At 31.6% G+C, this 16,936-nt stretch overlaps 3 protein-coding genes and 2 pseudogenes across 3 annotated transcripts; 4 read left to right on the forward strand and 1 right to left on the reverse strand.

Annotated features, from left to right (window-relative positions):
• Nucleotides 1-868: 868 nt before the first annotated feature.
• Nucleotides 869-2,231, reverse strand: LOC107005782 (delta(12)-fatty-acid desaturase FAD2-like). Its single transcript, XM_015204439.2, has one exon. The coding sequence runs from the start codon at nt 2,152-2,154 to the stop codon at nt 1,000-1,002; it is 1,155 nt and encodes a 384-aa protein (XP_015059925.1). The 5' UTR covers nt 2,155-2,231; the 3' UTR covers nt 869-999.
• A 3,394-nt stretch (nt 2,232-5,625) lies between these two features.
• LOC107006865 lies at nt 5,626-6,916 on the forward strand (annotated as a pseudogene).
• Nucleotides 6,917-9,081: 2,165 nt separating this feature from the next.
• Nucleotides 9,082-10,295, forward strand: LOC107006741 (adhesive plaque matrix protein-like). The gene has a single exon (XM_015205255.2). The coding sequence runs from the start codon at nt 9,127-9,129 to the stop codon at nt 10,168-10,170; it is 1,044 nt and encodes a 347-aa protein (XP_015060741.1). The 5' UTR covers nt 9,082-9,126; the 3' UTR covers nt 10,171-10,295.
• A 1,666-nt stretch (nt 10,296-11,961) lies between these two features.
• Nucleotides 11,962-13,564, forward strand: LOC107006745 (protein PELPK1-like). The gene has a single exon (XM_015205260.2). The coding sequence runs from the start codon at nt 11,989-11,991 to the stop codon at nt 13,372-13,374; it is 1,386 nt and encodes a 461-aa protein (XP_015060746.1). The 5' UTR covers nt 11,962-11,988; the 3' UTR covers nt 13,375-13,564.
• Nucleotides 13,565-15,135: 1,571 nt separating this feature from the next.
• Nucleotides 15,136-16,353, forward strand: LOC107006894 (annotated as a pseudogene).
• The last annotated feature ends 583 nt before the right edge of the window (nt 16,354-16,936 follow it).

Raw genomic sequence — 16,936 nt, forward strand, 5'->3', positions numbered from 1 at the left:
GTAATATTTTCCTATACAATATAATGTGTTTGATAACATATCAAATATTTAAAGTTAGGTATGAATATCTTAAATGTGATTTTGACAAGCCAACTTTCAGTAGTATATGTTGGAAGTTTGCCTTTGGCAAGAAGTTTGGCCATAGGCAAATTAAATTTTCTGATGTGTAAATATGTCTGAAGTTTGGTTTCACAAGCATTATACTAAACTTTAATTTAGAGAAATTATGTAAGCATTATACACAATTTTTTGTATTTTGGATCGCGTATGTTGGAAATTGCTTGTAAAATGATAAAACTTACAAAAGTTATTAACTTTGGCTATAGCTTAAAATTTAAATAATGGTCCTAAAATCGAATTGTATATTTCCCTCATGCTTACATTTACTTCTATAATAATACTATTGTTTTTTTTTTTTGGTTTTCCATCGTCTCCGAAATTTATATTGGAACTTTTACTAAATTTGAATCGCGCTCTGTAGGGTCCATTTGAGGATGACGCTCCCCACAAGATCTTCTTCATACCCAGGGTTCGAACACGAGAACTATCGTTAAGGGTGAAATAGTTTCACCACTGCACCATAACCAATGTCGATAGTAATACTGTTCATTAGTGTAGCATGTGATGAGAACCTAATATACACACTACAAAAAAATTACTATTTCCACTAAAAATGTTTAGTGGATTCCCAATGATATTTTTTGATTGAATACGTGAGAAAAAAATATAATATTATATTCGTATAAAAAATTTTAGGAAGTTATCCACTATTTTAGGGGAATTAATTTTTTACCATGCATTTTCTCAATGAGTTGATCCGATGGAAAATGAGTGGTAAATTATATTTTATAACACAAATTTTTCACTCTGGTTGTCGAAAAAAATCTTTATTTCTGATAGTGAAACATGGTAGGATTGGTTCAGAACTAGTACCTAGATACGAAGTGATGAAAATACACAATCCAAAATGTTTAACTATTCCATGTAACTATTAAACTTTCAAATATTGTTTTTGTACCAATAAACACCTTTTTCTTGAGATTCATTATCTTTCTCAACATAGATGCACTCCTTGAAGTCCCTCCACATTGCCTTATAAATTGGGGTACCATCATATTGGTAGTATTCTCCTAATACTGGCTTGATAGCTTTTGTTGCCTCTATTGCATGGTAATGTGGAATTGATGAGAATAGATGATGCATAACATGAGTATCCGCAATGTTATGGAAGAAGTAATTTAACACACCATAGTCTCTATCTACCGTAGCTAGAGCTCCTCGTAGCCAATTCCATTCTTGTGAATCGTAATGTGGTAATGAAGAGTGTGTGTGGTGCAAAAACGTGATCAACACTATGAATCCGTTTACAACTAGGAGGGGTACCCCATAGATGCATACAAGCCAAGTTAGCCCTTGTGTGCATGCAACGCGATACAATACATAACTAGTTGCAATCACACCTACATCAGAAAAGTAAATTTGTAGCCTTTCACGATCGTTATATATAGGGCTATATGGATTATAATGACTTGCAAAGCGATCATAAGGTCTTCCAGCCACATTTATGGCATAGTATAAAGGTAAGCCAACGGTGAGGGTAAATACGAGTATGAATAATCGTCCTAATGGATTATTCGCGTATGCTTTGGTGAACCATTTTAGTTCTGACTTGGTTTTGGGAACATAGTTTTCATCGTTCTCAAGGGAAGCAGTATTGGAGTGGTGACGACGATGACTATACTTCCATGAAAAGTATGGTGTTAAAAGTGCTGAGTGGAGGATAAAACCAATAGTGTCATTTATCAACGGGTAATGACTGAACGCTTGGTGACCACATTCATGGGCATTGACCCATATACCTGTGGAAACACAACCTTGAACGATCCAATAAGCGAACCATGCTAGGTAAGAATATGGAGATGGAAGGGCATGGAAGTAAGTGGACGCGATGTAATAGAAGATGTAGATCAATACTAGGTCATGTACAAGATAGTAGGATGAGCGAATGAGAGATCGCTCAAAGCAATGAGGAGGGATGGCTTTCTTGATGTCACTAAGTGTAAAAGGGGGCTTTGAAATTGGCGCTCTCTGGAGAGGATTTTTCTTTTGTTCAGTTTTAGTTGTTGGAACAGACATATTACCACCACCTCCCATTTTTCGGTATAAATGAAGAAGAAGAAGAGGAGGAGGAGAAGGAAATATCTCAAAGAAGTGGTTGGAGATTTCTCTTTCCCATTTCCTCTCTCTTTATAGAAGTAGAGAACAAGAGGCTAAATTAACTCTATTCTTAAAATTTCTATTTGTTTGACTATTAGGACCAATTGATTATCAATCATGTCAAAAGCTATAGGTAATTGTAGAAAGTTTTACTCTCTCTATTTTAATTTATTTGACTATAGTTTAAATTAACACGAAGTTAAAAAAATAAAATAAAGAATCATTCTTTTTGAAAAGACTAGTAAGACAAATAAATTAGAACAAGAGCAGTATTATTTTAATTAAATTCATATCCATTAATTAAGCGTCGTGTTGTATTATAATTTGATTTGGGCTATCCCGGCCCAGGCCATCCTGAGGTTTGCAATAGGCAGTGTTGGTGTGACCACCAATCCCCCTCCCGACACCTAGCGATAATAGCTGAGGATACAACTTTTTCTAACCAAACTCATTAAGCGTCATGTTTAACCATAATTCTGACTAGAGGTATCCCGGTGATTCTATCACTTGAGGCTCTCCATTGGCAGAATGTTCGCGTTATCCAATAATCATCCTTCCAACACTAAAGTTTGCCATGAAATCTCAAGGAAACTACAACATATGACAATAGTATAATCACACTAGAACTCAGATAAAAACAAAGACCAGAGAAATTAAAGTTAAGTCAAGAAAGGCAACTACAAATGAAGAATGAGAATATTATTGTTTTCTCAAGTCCTTGCACGAGTGTTGACGTTGAAATTTCAAATAAGTGATACACACAACTATTAATTTTCGTATACTGATATTTTTGATTCGTTACAAAATCATGATTTAAAATCAGATTGATCTAAAGTTAAAGTCTTATCAAGTCTCATATCCAGTTGTACGAATTACCAATTATTTTCACATTTCAATTTTATTAATTCATATTTGGAATGTAAACTGCAGTACCATTCCACCTAAAAAACATTCTGGGTGTAGGTTTTCTTAAAGTTATCCCTTTTTTTATAACTAGGTTTTCAACAATCTAAATCTTTAAAATTTAAGAATAGTTTGTGAAAAAGCAAAAAAATAAATAATATTAAAAAATTATTCTCTTAAAAGGTGTGCGTGATACCCAAAATAATTTATTTATTTTGAATAGGAGGAATTACATGCATTGTAAGAATTTAAAACAATAATAGTCAAGGAATAGAGACTAATCACACTGAATTAAGCTGCATTAATCACGTTTCAATTTCCATACAATAATAAGCAATTTTTTAAAGGTGGGACCGTGAGGCGAGTCATTTTATGCAATACGGGCTGAGAGGAAAGTTCGAGACATGGGGTGTAAGTCCCATAGATCTACAGTGCATAGTTTCATAGATATTTAATTTTACAATTACTAAGAAAATAAGTAAAAGTAAAACTTTCAATAATTTTACAAATAAATTTTAATAAATGGCCTATAATATATAGAAAAATATTATAATCTTTATTTAAGATAAGTATTAATAATCAATAATGAAGAAAAAAACTATCATAATTAATTATTTTTAGAAATATCATTATACCAATAATAAAATGATATAAAGCAAAACAAGATTTAAAAATAATAAAAAAAAAATTCTAAGATTTACGCCCTATGAATCTACGTATTCAATAGGCGTTCCAAAGCATTTTTAGTAACCCTCCCCCCGAAACTGACCCCAAAAATATTTTTAAAAACACTGATAATAAGTATATAAAACATTAATGAATCGGCAATACAAAAAACAAAAGCTCACCCAACTCAAGTAAGTAAATGAGATTAAAATTTTTTAAATCTAAACCACCCTTTGACTCTTTGTGAGACTATAATCATTTTATTAAGAGTAAATGAACAACTTAAAGTTAAATTATTTTCAATTATTGAAGGTCATATTTTTAATGGAATGGACTTATAAAAAGAAAGGAGTGTCACATGAATTGAAATAAGAAAATAATTAATCTTTATGGAATAATAACATGTAATTTCAAGCACTTGTGTTCAAGAAATGATTGTATATAATTTATGAAAGGGAAATATTTTCATAGTTCGGGTTGTAATTATTTTATCGTTAAATTAAATTATATCGTATTTCCAATATTTCCAGAGGATTATTTATTTCAACTCAATACTAGTTCTTTCTATTTAATTTCAGCTTTTCTTCCAGCAATTGACAATTTGTTCACTTACTATTTACTTATAACAAAACTCTAACATACTTCAAAAATAGGTAACTAAGAATTACACTATTGATACATTACGCAAAATAATCGATAAAATTTGTCTAATCTATTTGAATTTAAAAGAAGAAAAATAAAATGATTGCTATTGTCATAAACATATGATTCCTAAGAGATAAAAGAAATAAAGCGAATCAAGTAGTGAATCATTTTAATCAAATAAAAAGAAACTCGAAGATAAATGTTACCCAAAAATAAAATATCACGGTTTTTTGATAAGCCCTTCAATATTAATCATTTAGTGATTGTTTAGGTGTATTTGATCTATATTGCAGAAGTTTTAAGCTCTAAGTATGAATTTTTTAATATCGAAACTTCTAAAATATTTTCAGAAAATTTTCAAAATAATTTGATCTACTCAATTATTTTTTTTTGGTAGGGTTTGATATTCGGGAATGAAGTAATATCTCATACAACACTTTTTTCTCAAGACTAGGTCATACTGGACGCAAATTTGAATTATTATAATTAATAACCAAAAATATGAAAATATGACATTAAAAACAATAGCTTCTAATTATTCCCGTTGGTATCATTAACTAATCAAATCCAAAATATTGTCATTCTTGGTGATGAAAAGTATGTATGTTACTCGCAAGGGTAACAGAAGTCAGAGATCGATTTCTTCTATCAACGTTTTTTCAGTTGATTTGTCACAACGGAATTGTTCAAAGCAGCTTACATATGATTTGCAAGTAAATGCACATGAGCAATTTATTCGGCAGGCACCCGAAGAATAGCTTACCCATTTATTTTTTTAAAAAAAAAAGATTTAAGTACAGTACCATGATGTGGATTATAAGTTGTGCTCAACAAGTACAAATAATTAATCGACACCAAATAATGGACAGTATTTGTTAAGCCTACACATATCTCAACTTTTAAAAATTAATTTTATCAAATTTTCACAACCAAAAGAAATGAACAAACAACATTCTTGCAAGTCAACAAATATTCGACTAAAAGTTTAGAAATAGGTGAGTCAAGCAAATGTGTATGAATTGTTTATGACTTCCCATTATCTCAAAACCTTAGTGGAACAGCATTAACCAAAAAACGGCTAAGTCTTTGATATGTTTGGATTATTTAATTTTTAAATCATCAAATGACCCCATCTTAATTATGTTATATAAACTCCTAATTCCTCCGTTCTAAAACACACAAGAAAAAGAAAAACAAAGATATATCTAGCCTTACTGCCTTAGAACCCAATTCTTCTCAATGGGAAGCCAAATGAAGAAGCAATGGCTTCAATTTGCTTGTGTTTTGACATTTTTCTTGATTGCCGCATGCACTATGGCATATTCACCTTACAATTCTTATGAATCATCAGACTCAACATATAGTAAAGTACCAACCACAGTAGTCAAAAGTGAAGACTTCAAGGTACCCTCAGAGTCGGAAAAGGAATATAAGTCGTCATTTTTGCCAAAAAATAATTACTAGAAGAAGCCATCAATTTCAGAGGATAACAATAAGAAAGTATCATTCGTTCCCGAACATGAATCATTCTTGCCAAAGAATGACTACTACAAGAAGCCATTATTTTCGGAAGATAACTACAAGGAGTCATATGTTCCAGAGGTACCCTCGAAGGCTAAACCAGAATATAAGGAGTCATTTTTTCCAAAATTTGACTACTTCAAGAAGCCATCATTTTCCGAAGACAACTACAAGAAGACGTCATATGTTCCAAAGGTACCCTCGATGGCTAAACCAGAATATAAGGAGTCATTTTTTCCAAAATTTGACTACTTTAAGAAGCCATCAGTTTCAGAAGATAACTACAAGAAGACGTCATATGTTCCAGAGGTACCCTCGATGGCTAAACCAGAATATAAGGAGTCATTTTTTCCAAAATTTGACTACTTCAAGAAGCCATTAGCTCCAGAAGATAAATACAAGAAGGCGCCATATGTTCCAGAGGTATCCACAGAGCCTAAACCGGAATATAAGGTACCATCTTTGTCAAAGAATGACTACTATAAGAAGCCAACAATTCCAGAAGATAACTATAAAAAGGTGTCATATGTTCCAAAGGTGCCCTCAGTGCCTAAAGAAGAATACAAGGCACCTACTTTGCCAAAGAATGATTAATACAAGAAGCCATCAGTTCCAGAAGAAAACTACAAAAAGGTACCACTTGTTCCAAAGGTGCCCTCAGTGTCTAAAGAAGAATACAAGGTGCCTTCTTTGTCAAAAAATGACTACTACAAGAAGCCATCGGTTTCTGAAGATAACTACAAAAAGGTTTCATATGTTTCAAAGGTGCCCTCCGTGTCTAAAGAAGAATACAAGGCGCCTTCTTTGTCAAAGAATGAATACTACAGGAAGTCAGCGCCTTCTCCATCACCACCACCACCTCCATATTATTAAATTTCCATCTTTCATGTTCAACATGCATATCTCATTTAAGTCCTTCTCGAGCTCAACATATATAACCCATAGGGTTCTCAAATTTATGATGTACAAGGCATGATATCAAAATTTTAATTCTTATTTATTTATTTATTTATTTTTCCTTTCCTACTTAGGTTTGTAATAGTTTTGTCATTTAGATTCCATATTTTGAATGTTTGGAGAAATTTATTTCAATTAAATACAAATTCTTGTTATTGAAGTTTATATAAGTATATAGATTCATCTGGATTATTCGGACTGAAATGCATAAGAGGTAACTCACAAAATATGTCATAGTATGTAAGGTACATTAAGACATTATTTGATAGCATTCATGTCAGCATACTTATACTAAAGTTGACGGGCTTCAATATACAATTAATTAGGAGAAATTTTAAGAATCACATAGTTTTTAAATATGAAATTACAATCTATCCCTCTTTACTTTGTAATTACATTAAAAATCGAGTATATTAATATGCAGCTCGAATACATTAAAGAGTATCTCGGATACATTACAATAAAAACCGGGTACATAATATGTAGCTCGGATACATTATATTAATAAGTAGCTTAGATACAATAAAGAAATAAGGGATTTTAGAGGTTTATAGAAATAGAAGGGGATATTGAAAATTAAAAAACAAAGATGTGTATTTAAATATTTTTTACAATTAAGAATATATTTTTCACGAAAGAGGTGTTCAAGAACAAAGGAAAGAAGATTGGGCCACTCGAAACCCAATAAAAGAGTCTAAAAAGCTGAACGCTTTAAGTGAAAAGTTCCTCTTTTAAAAGTTTCCTAGTTTAAAAAGTTTGTTAGTTTAAAAAGTTTCCTAGTTAAAGTTTTTCACCTTTCTTAGTTTAAAGTTTCCTAGTTTAAAAGTTTTCATAAAAGTAGGATTTAAATCGAGGAAAGGCTCAAAATAATCTCTCATCTTTAGGTTAAGGCTCAAAGTGATCCTTAAGTTTTCACATGGAGCACTAATAGTCTCTCATGTTTGCAATATTGGTGCACTTTTGGTCCTAAAAAAACTCTAACATACTTCAAAAATAGGTAACTAAGAATTACACTATTGATATATTACGCAAAATAATCGATACAATTTGTCTAATCTGTTTGAATTTAAAAGAAGAAAAATAAATTGATTGCTATTGTTATAAACATATGATTCCTGAGAGATAAAAGAAATAAAGCGAATCAAGTAGTGAATCATTTTAATCAAATAAAAAGAAACTCGAAAATAAATGTTACACAGAGATAAAATATCACGGTTATTTCATAAGCCCTTCAATATTAATCATTTAGTGATTGTTTAGGTGTATTTGATCTATATTGCAGAAGTTTTGAGCTCTAAGTATGATTTTTTTAATATCGAAATTTCTAAAATATTTTCAGAAAATTTTCAAAATAATTTTATCTACTCAATTTTTTTTTTTGGTACGGTTCGATATTCGGGAATAAAGTAATATCTCATACAACACTTTTTTCTCAAGACTAGATCATACAGGACGCAAATTTGAATTATTATAATTAATAAACAAAAATATGACATTAAAAAAAATAGCTTCTAATTATTCCCATTGGTATCATTAACTAATCAAACCCAAAATATTGTCATTCTTGGTGATGAAAAGTATGTATGTTACTCGCAAGGGTAACAGAAGTCAGAGATCGATTTCTTCTATCAACATTTTTTCAGTTGATTTGTCACAACGGAATTGTTCAAAGCAACTTACATATGATTTGCAAGTAAATGCACATGAGCAATTTATTCGGCAGACACCCGAAGAATAGCTTACCCATTTATTTTTTTTTAAAAAAAAGATTTAAGTACAGTACCATGATGTGGATTATAAGTTGTGCTCAACAAGTACAAATAATTAATCGACACCAAATAATGGACAGTATTTGTTAAGCCTACACATATCTCAACTTTTAAAAATTAATTTTATCAAATTTTCTCAACCAAAAGAAATGAACAAACAACATTCTTGCAAGTCAACAAATATTCGACTAAAAGTTTAGAAATAGGTGAGTCAAGCAAATGTGTATGAATTGTTTATGACTTTCCATTATCTCAAAACCTTAGTGGAACAGCATTAACTAAAAAATGGCAAAATCTTTGATATGTTTGGATTATTTAATTTTTAAATCATCAAATGACCATCTTAATTATGTTATATAAACTCCTAATTCCTCCAATCTAAAACACACAAGAAAAAGAAAAACAAAGATATATCTAGCCTTACTGCCTTAGAACCCAATTCTTGTCAATGGGAAGCCAAATGAAGAAGCAATGGCTTCAATTTGCTTGTGTTTTGACATTTTTCTTGATTGCCACATGCACTATGGCATATTCACCTTACAATTCTTATGAATCATCAGACTCAACATATAGTAAAGTACCAACCACAGTAGTCAAAAGTGAAGACTTCAAGGTACCCTCAGAGTCGGAAAAGGAATATAAGTCGTCATTTTTGCCAAAAAATAATTACTACAAGAAGCCATCAATTTCAGAGGATAACAATAAGAAAGTATCATTTGTTCCCGAACATGAATCATTCTTGCCAAAGAATGACTACTACAAGAAGCCATTATTTTCGGAAGATAACTACAAGAAGGAGTCATATGTTCCAGAGGTACCCTCGAAGGCTAAACCAGAATATAAAGAGTCATTTTTGCCAAAATTTGACTACTTTAAGAAGCCATCATTTTCCGAAGACAACTACAAGAAGACTTCATATGTTCCAGAGGTACCCTCGATGGCTAAACCAGAATATAAGGAGTCATTTTTTCCAAAATTTGACTACTTCAAGAAGCCATTAGCTCCAGAAGATAAATACAAGAAGGCGCCGTATGTTCCAGAGGTATCCACAGAGCCTAAACCGGAATACAAGGTACCATCTTTGCCAAAGAATGACTATTATAAGAAGCCAACAATTCCAGAAGATAACTATAAAAAGGTGTCATATGTTCCAAAGGTGCCCTCAGTGCCTAAAGAAGAATATAAGGCACCTACTTTGTCAAAGAATGATTACTACAATAAGCCATCAGTTCCAGAAGAAAACTACAAAAAGGTACCACTTGTTCCAAAGGTGTCCTCAGTGCCTAAAGAAGAATACAAGGTGCCTTCTTTGTCAAAAAATGACTACTACAAGAAGCCATCGGTTTCTGAAGATAACTACAAAAAGGTTTTATATGTTCCAAAGGTGCCCTCCGTGCCTAAAGAAGAATACAAGGCGCCTTCTTTGTCAAAGAATGACTACTACAAGAAGTCATCGCCTTATCCATCACCACCACCACCTCCATATTATTAAATTTCTTTTCATGTTCAACATGGATGTTTAATTAAAGTCCTTCTCCAGCTCAACATATATAACTCATGGAATTCTCATATTATGAGTTAGAAGGCATGATATCAAAATTTGTATTTATTTATTTATTTTTCCTTTTCCTACCTTGGTTTGTAATTGTTTTGTCATTTAATTTCTATATTTTGTATGAGAAATTTATTTCAATTGAATACAAGTTTTTTTTATTTAGAGTTTACGTAGTTTTCATCTATTCTTCCATCAATTGCCAATTTGTTCACTTACTATTAATAACAAAACTCTTGGAACATAACAACAATCAGATAATATTTCAAAAATAGGTCACTAAGGATTATATTGGGTGAATTTCCTTATATTGTACTCAAAAGAGTAATACAATTCGTTTAATCTATTAGAATTGGAAAGAAAGAAAACAACGATCTCTATCGTTACAAACATATAACTCTTGGGAGATAAAGAAATAAAGCGAACCATTTCAATCCGATAAAGAAAAACTGACGATAAATATTACACTACTTAAGATAAAATATCACAAAATTTTCATTAACCCTTCAATATTAATCATTTAGTTATGGGAAAATGCACAAGTACCTCCTCAATATATGTTCGAAATATCAGAGACACACTTATAATATAGTACTTTTTGACATTTTTTTCAAGTTAGTGCCACGTAGGCCGATCGAAAAGGAGTAGAAAATTATTTATAAAATAAATCCAGAGGTAATATGACCTTAATATAGTATAAGTGTGTCTATGAAATTTCAAACATAAATTGAGAGATACTTATGCATTTTCCCTTTAGTCATTGTGTAGGTGCATTTGATCTATATTGCAGAAGTTGTATGCTCAAAGTATGAAAATTTTTAAAGCCAGAACATCTAAAATTTTTTGAGAGTTTATTTTTTATTTTTTTATTTTTTTTTAAAGAAAAATGATTGACTCAATTATCTTTGTGGTAGGGTTCGATCCTAGGGAATATTGAAGTAATATCTCGTAGAACCCTTTTTTTTTAATCTTAAAAATAGATCACGATGCAAATTTGAATTAATTTGAGTTAATAACCAAAAACACTAAATATATGACAATAAAAACAATAACTTCTAATTTTTCCTGTTTGTATTAAGAACTAATCATACCCAAAATATTGTCATTCTTGGTAATGAGAAGTATTCAGGGAATTAACTCGCAAGGATAAGGGAGGTCAGAGATCAATTTCTTGCGCCAACGTACGCTTTTTTAGTAGATTTGTTACAACGGGCTTGCTCAAAGCAGCTTACATCTCGTGTATGATTTGTAAGATATTGCACATAAGTGATTTACTCAATTTGCATCCAAAGAATAGCAACTGCGAATTACATTGATTTAGAAAAGTAAGTGTGGTGACATAATGTGAATTATAAGTAAGTCGTGCGCAATAAGTACATATAATTAATGGGAAATTTTGTTAGGCCTATACATATCTTCAACTTTTAAAAACTAATTTAATCAATTTTTCGCTATACCAACCAAAAAAAAAAAAACAAGAACAACTTTCTTGGAAGTCAATAAAAATTTGGATTAAAATTTAAAGTAGGTGAGTCAAGCAAATGTGTATGAATTGCTCATGGCTTCCCATTATCTCAAAACATTAGTGGAACAGCATAACCAAAAACGGCAAATCTTTGATATGTTAATTAATTTTGAGAGAATCCAAATCTTCAAATAAACCATCTTAGTTATGTTATATTAACTCCTAATTCCTCCATTCCAATACACACAAAAAAAGAAGAAGAAATACCTAGCCTTAGAATCCAATAATTCTCAATGGGAATCCAAATGAAGAAGCAATGGCTTCAATTTGGTTGTGTTTTGACATTTTTCTTGATTGCCACATGCACTATGGCATATTCACCTTATAATTCTTATGAATCATCAGATTCAACAAACAATAAAGTACCAACCACAGTAGTCAAAAGTGAAAACTTCAAGGTACCCTCAGAGTCCGAAGAGGAATATAAGTCGTCATCTTTACCAAAAATTGATTACTACAAGAAGCCATTAGCTTCAGAAGATAACAATAAGAAAATACCGTCTGTTCCCGAACATGAATCATTCTTGCCAAAGAATGACTACTACAAGAAACCATTATTTTCGGAAGATAACAACAAGAAAGAGTCATATGTTTCAGAGGTACCCTCGAAGGCTAAACCAGAATATAAAGAGTCATTTTTGCCAAAATTTGACTACTTCAAGAAGCCATCATTTTTCGAAGACAACTACAAGAAGACGTCATATGTTGCAGAGGTACCCTCCATGGCTAAACCAGAATATAAGGAGTCATTTTTTTCAAAATTTGACTACTTTAAGAAGCCATTAGTTTCAGAAGATAACTACAAGAAGACGTCATATGTTCCAGAGGTACCCTCTATGGCTAAACCAGAATACAAGGAGTCATTTTTTCAAAAATTTGACTACTTCAAGAAGCCATTAGCTCCAGAAGATAAATACAAGAAGGCGCCATATGTTCCAGAGGTATCCACAGAGCCTAAACCGGAATACAATGTACCATCTTTGCCAAAGAATGACTACTATAAGAAGCCAACAATTCCAGAAGATAACTATAAAAAGGTGTCATATGTTCCAAAGGTGCCCTCAGCGCCTAAAGAAGAACACAAGGCACCTACTTTGCCAAAGAATGATTACTACAAGAAGCCATCAGTTACAGAAGAAAACTACAAAAAGGTACCACTTGTTCCAAAGGTGCCCTCAGTGCCTAAAGAAGAATACAAGGTGCCTTCTTTGTCAAAAAATGACTACTACAAGAAGCCATCGGTTTCTGAAGATAGCTACAAAAAGGTTTCATATGTTCCAAAGGTGCCCTCTGTGCCTAAAGAAGAATACAAGGCACCTACTTTGCCAAAGAATGATTACTACAAGAAGTCATCAGTTTCAGAAGAAAACTACAAAAAGGTACCACTTGTTCCAAAGGTGCCCTCAGTGCCTAAAGAAGAATATAAGGTGCCTTCTTTGTCAAAAAATGACTACTACAAGAAGCCATCGGTTTCTGAAGATAGCTACAAAAAGGTTTCATATGTTCCAAAGGTGCCCTCCGTGCCTAAAGAAGAATACAAGGCGCCTTCTTTGTCAAAGAATGACTACTACAAGAAGCCATCACCTTCTCCATCACCACCACCACCTCCATATTATTAAATTTCTATTCATGTTCAACATGGCTGTTTAATTAAAGTCCTTCTCCAGCTCAACATATATAACTCGTGGAGTTCTCATATTATGAGTTAGAAGGCATGATATAAAAATTTGTATTTATTTATTTATTTTTCCTTTTCCTTCCTTGGTTTGTAATTGTTTTGTCATTTAATTTCTATATTTTGTATGAGAAATTTATTTCAATTGAATACAAGTTTTTATTTATTTAGAGTTTACGTAGTTTACATCTATTCTTCCATCACTTGCCAATTTGTTCACTTACTATTAATAACAAAACTCTTGGAACATAACAAAAATCAGATAATATTTCAAAAATAGGTCACTAAGGATTATATTGGGTGAATTTCATTATATTGTACTCAAAAGAATGATACAATTCGTTTAATCTAACAACGATCTCTATCGTTATAAACATATAACTCTTGGGCGATAAAGAAATAAAGCGAACCATTTCAATCCGATAAAGAAAAATCGACAATAAATATTATACTACTTAAGATAAAATATCACAAAATTTTCAATAGCCCTTCAATATTAGTCATCTAGTTATGGGAAATGCACAAGTAGACCCTCAATCTATGTTCGAAATCTCAGAGACACACTTATACTATAGCACTTGTTGACATTTTTTTTTTCAAGTTAGTTCCACGTAAGCCCGATCGAAAAGGAGTAGAAAATTATTTATGAAATAAATCTAGGAGGTAATAGGACCTTAATGTAGTATAAGTGTGTCTATGAAATTTCAAGCATAAATTGAGGGATACTTATGTATTTTCCCTTTAGTTATTGTGTAGGTGGATTTAATCTATATTGCAGAAGTTCTATGCTCAAAGTATGAAATTTTTTAAAGCCAGAACTTCTAAAATTTTGTGAGAGTTTTTTTTTTTTTTAAGAAAAATGATTGACTCAATTATCTGTGTGGTAGGGTTCGATCCTAGGGAATATTGAAGTAATATCTCGTAGAACCCTTTTTTTAAATCTTAAAAATAGATCACGACCGCAAATTTGAATTAATTTGAGTTAATTACAAAAAACACTAAATATATGAAAATAAAAACAAGAATTTTTCCTGTTTGTATTAAGAAAACTAATCAAACCCAAAATATTGTCATGCTTGGTAATGAGAAGTATTCAGGGAAATAACTCGCAAGGATAAGAGATTTGTTACAACGGGCTTGCTCAAAGTAGCTTACATCTCATGTATGATTTTTAAGATATTGCACGTAAGTGATTTACTCAATGTGCTTCCAAAGAATAGCAACTGTGAATTACTTTGATTTAAAAAAGTAAGTATGGTGACCTGATGTGAATTATAAGTAGGTCGTGCGCAATAAGTACATATAATTAGTGAACACCAAATAATTAATGAGAAATATTTGTGAGGCCTATATATATATTTAATTTTTAAAAACTAATTTAATCAGTTTTTCGTTATACCAATCAAAAAAAAAAAAAAACAAGAACAACTTTCTTGGAAGTCAATAAAAAATTGGATTAAAATTTAAAAAATAGGTGAGTCAAGCAAATGTGTATGAATTGATCATGGCTTCCCATTATCTCAAAACCTTAGTGGAACAGCATGACCAAAAAATGGCAAATCTTTGATATGTTATTTAATTTTGAGAGAATCCAAATCTTCAAATAAACCATCTTAGTTATGTTATATTAACTCCTAATTCCTCCATTCCAATACACACAAAAAAAGAAGAAGAAATACCTAGCCTTAGAATCTAATAATTCTCCATGGGAATCCAAATGAACGAAGCAATGGCTTCAATTAGCTTCTGCTTTGACATTTTTCTTGATTGTCACATGCACCATGGCATATTCACCTTATAATTCTTATGAATCATCATATTCAACAAACAATAAAGTAACAACCACAGTAGTCAAAAGTGAAAACTTCAAGGTACCCTCAGAGTCGGAAAAGGAATATAAGTCGTCATCTTTGCCAAAAATTGATTACTACAAGAAGCCATTAGCTTCAGAAGATAACAATAAGAAAATACCGTCTGTTCCCGAACATGAATCATTCTTGCCAAAGAATGACTACTACAAGAAGCCATTATTTTCGGAAGATAACAACAAGAAAGAGTCATATGTTTCAGAGGTACCCTCAAAGGCTAAACAAGAATATAAAGAGTCATTTTTGCCAAAATTTGACTACTTCAAGAAGCCATTATTTTCCGAAGACAATTACAAGAAGACGTCATATGTTCCAGAGGTACCCTCGATGGCTAAACCAAAATATAAGGAGTCATTTTTTCCAAAATTTGACTACTTTAAGAAGCCATCAGTTTCAGAAGATAACTACAAGAAGACGTCATATGTTCCAGAGGTACCCTCGATGGCTAAACCAGAATATAAAGAGTCATTTTTTCCAAAATTTGACTACTTCAAGAAGCCATTAGCTCCAAAAGATAAATACAAGAAGGCGCCATATGTTTCAGAGGTATCCACAGAGCCTAAACCGGAATACAAGGTACCATCTTTGCCAAAGAATGACTACTATAAGAAACCAACAATTCCAGAAGATAACTATAAAAAGGTGCCATATGTTCCAAAGGTGCCCTCAGTGCCTAAAGAAGAACACAAGGCACCTACTTTGCCAAAGAATGATTACAACAAGAAGCCATCAGTTACAGAAGAAAACTACAAAAAGGTACCACTTGTTCCAAAGGTGCCCTCAGTGCCTAAAGAAGAATACAAGGTGCCTTCTTTGTCAAAAAATGACTACTACAAGAAGCCATCAGTTTCAGAAGAAAGCTACAAAAAGGTATCATATGTTCCCAAGGTGACCTCAGTACCTAAAGATGAATATAAGGTGCCCACTTTGCCAAAGATGACTACTACAAGAAGCCATTACCTTCTCCATTACCACCACCTCCATATTATTAAATTTCCATCTTTCATGTTCAACATGCATATTTCATTTAAGTCCTTCTCGAGCTCAACATATATAACCCATAGGGTTCTCAAATTTATGATTTACAAGGCATGATATCAAAATTTGTAATTCTTATTTATTTATTTATTTATTTTTCCTTTTCCTACTTAGGTTTGTAATAGTTTTGTCATTTAGATTCTATATTTTGAATGTTTGGAAAAATTTATTTCAATGAAATACAAATTCTTGTTATTGAAGTTTATATAAGTATATAGATTCATCTGGATTGTTTGGACTGAAATGCATAAGAGGTAACTCACAAAATATGTCATAGTATGTAAGGTACATTAAAGACATCATTTGATAGCATTCATGTCAGTACTCTTATATTAAAGTTGACGGGCTTCAATATAAAATTAAGAAGGATATATTTTAGGAATAACATAGTTTTTAAATATGAAATTACAATATATCCCTCTTTAGTTTGTAATTACATTAATCCCTTAAAAAGCAATACAAATCGAGTACATTAATATGAAGCTCGAATACATTAAAGAGTATCTCGGATACATTACAACATAAACCGGGTACACAATATATAGCTCGGATATGTTATGAAATAAACTAAATACATAATATGTAGCTTGGATACATTAA

Source organism: Solanum pennellii, chromosome 12 (assembly GCF_001406875.1).
Source record: "Solanum pennellii chromosome 12, SPENNV200".
Lineage (NCBI taxonomy): Eukaryota > Viridiplantae > Streptophyta > Magnoliopsida > Solanales > Solanaceae > Solanum > Solanum pennellii.

Bases quoted from the DNA above. Each gene is read 5' to 3' on its own strand.
- LOC107005782 (XM_015204439.2), bottom strand. From the start codon at position 2,154: ATGGGAGGTGGTGGTAATATGTCTGTTCCAACAACTAAAACTGAACAA.
- LOC107006741 (XM_015205255.2), top strand. From the start codon at position 9,127: ATGGGAAGCCAAATGAAGAAGCAATGGCTTCAATTTGCTTGTGTTTTG.
- LOC107006745 (XM_015205260.2), top strand. From the start codon at position 11,989: ATGGGAATCCAAATGAAGAAGCAATGGCTTCAATTTGGTTGTGTTTTG.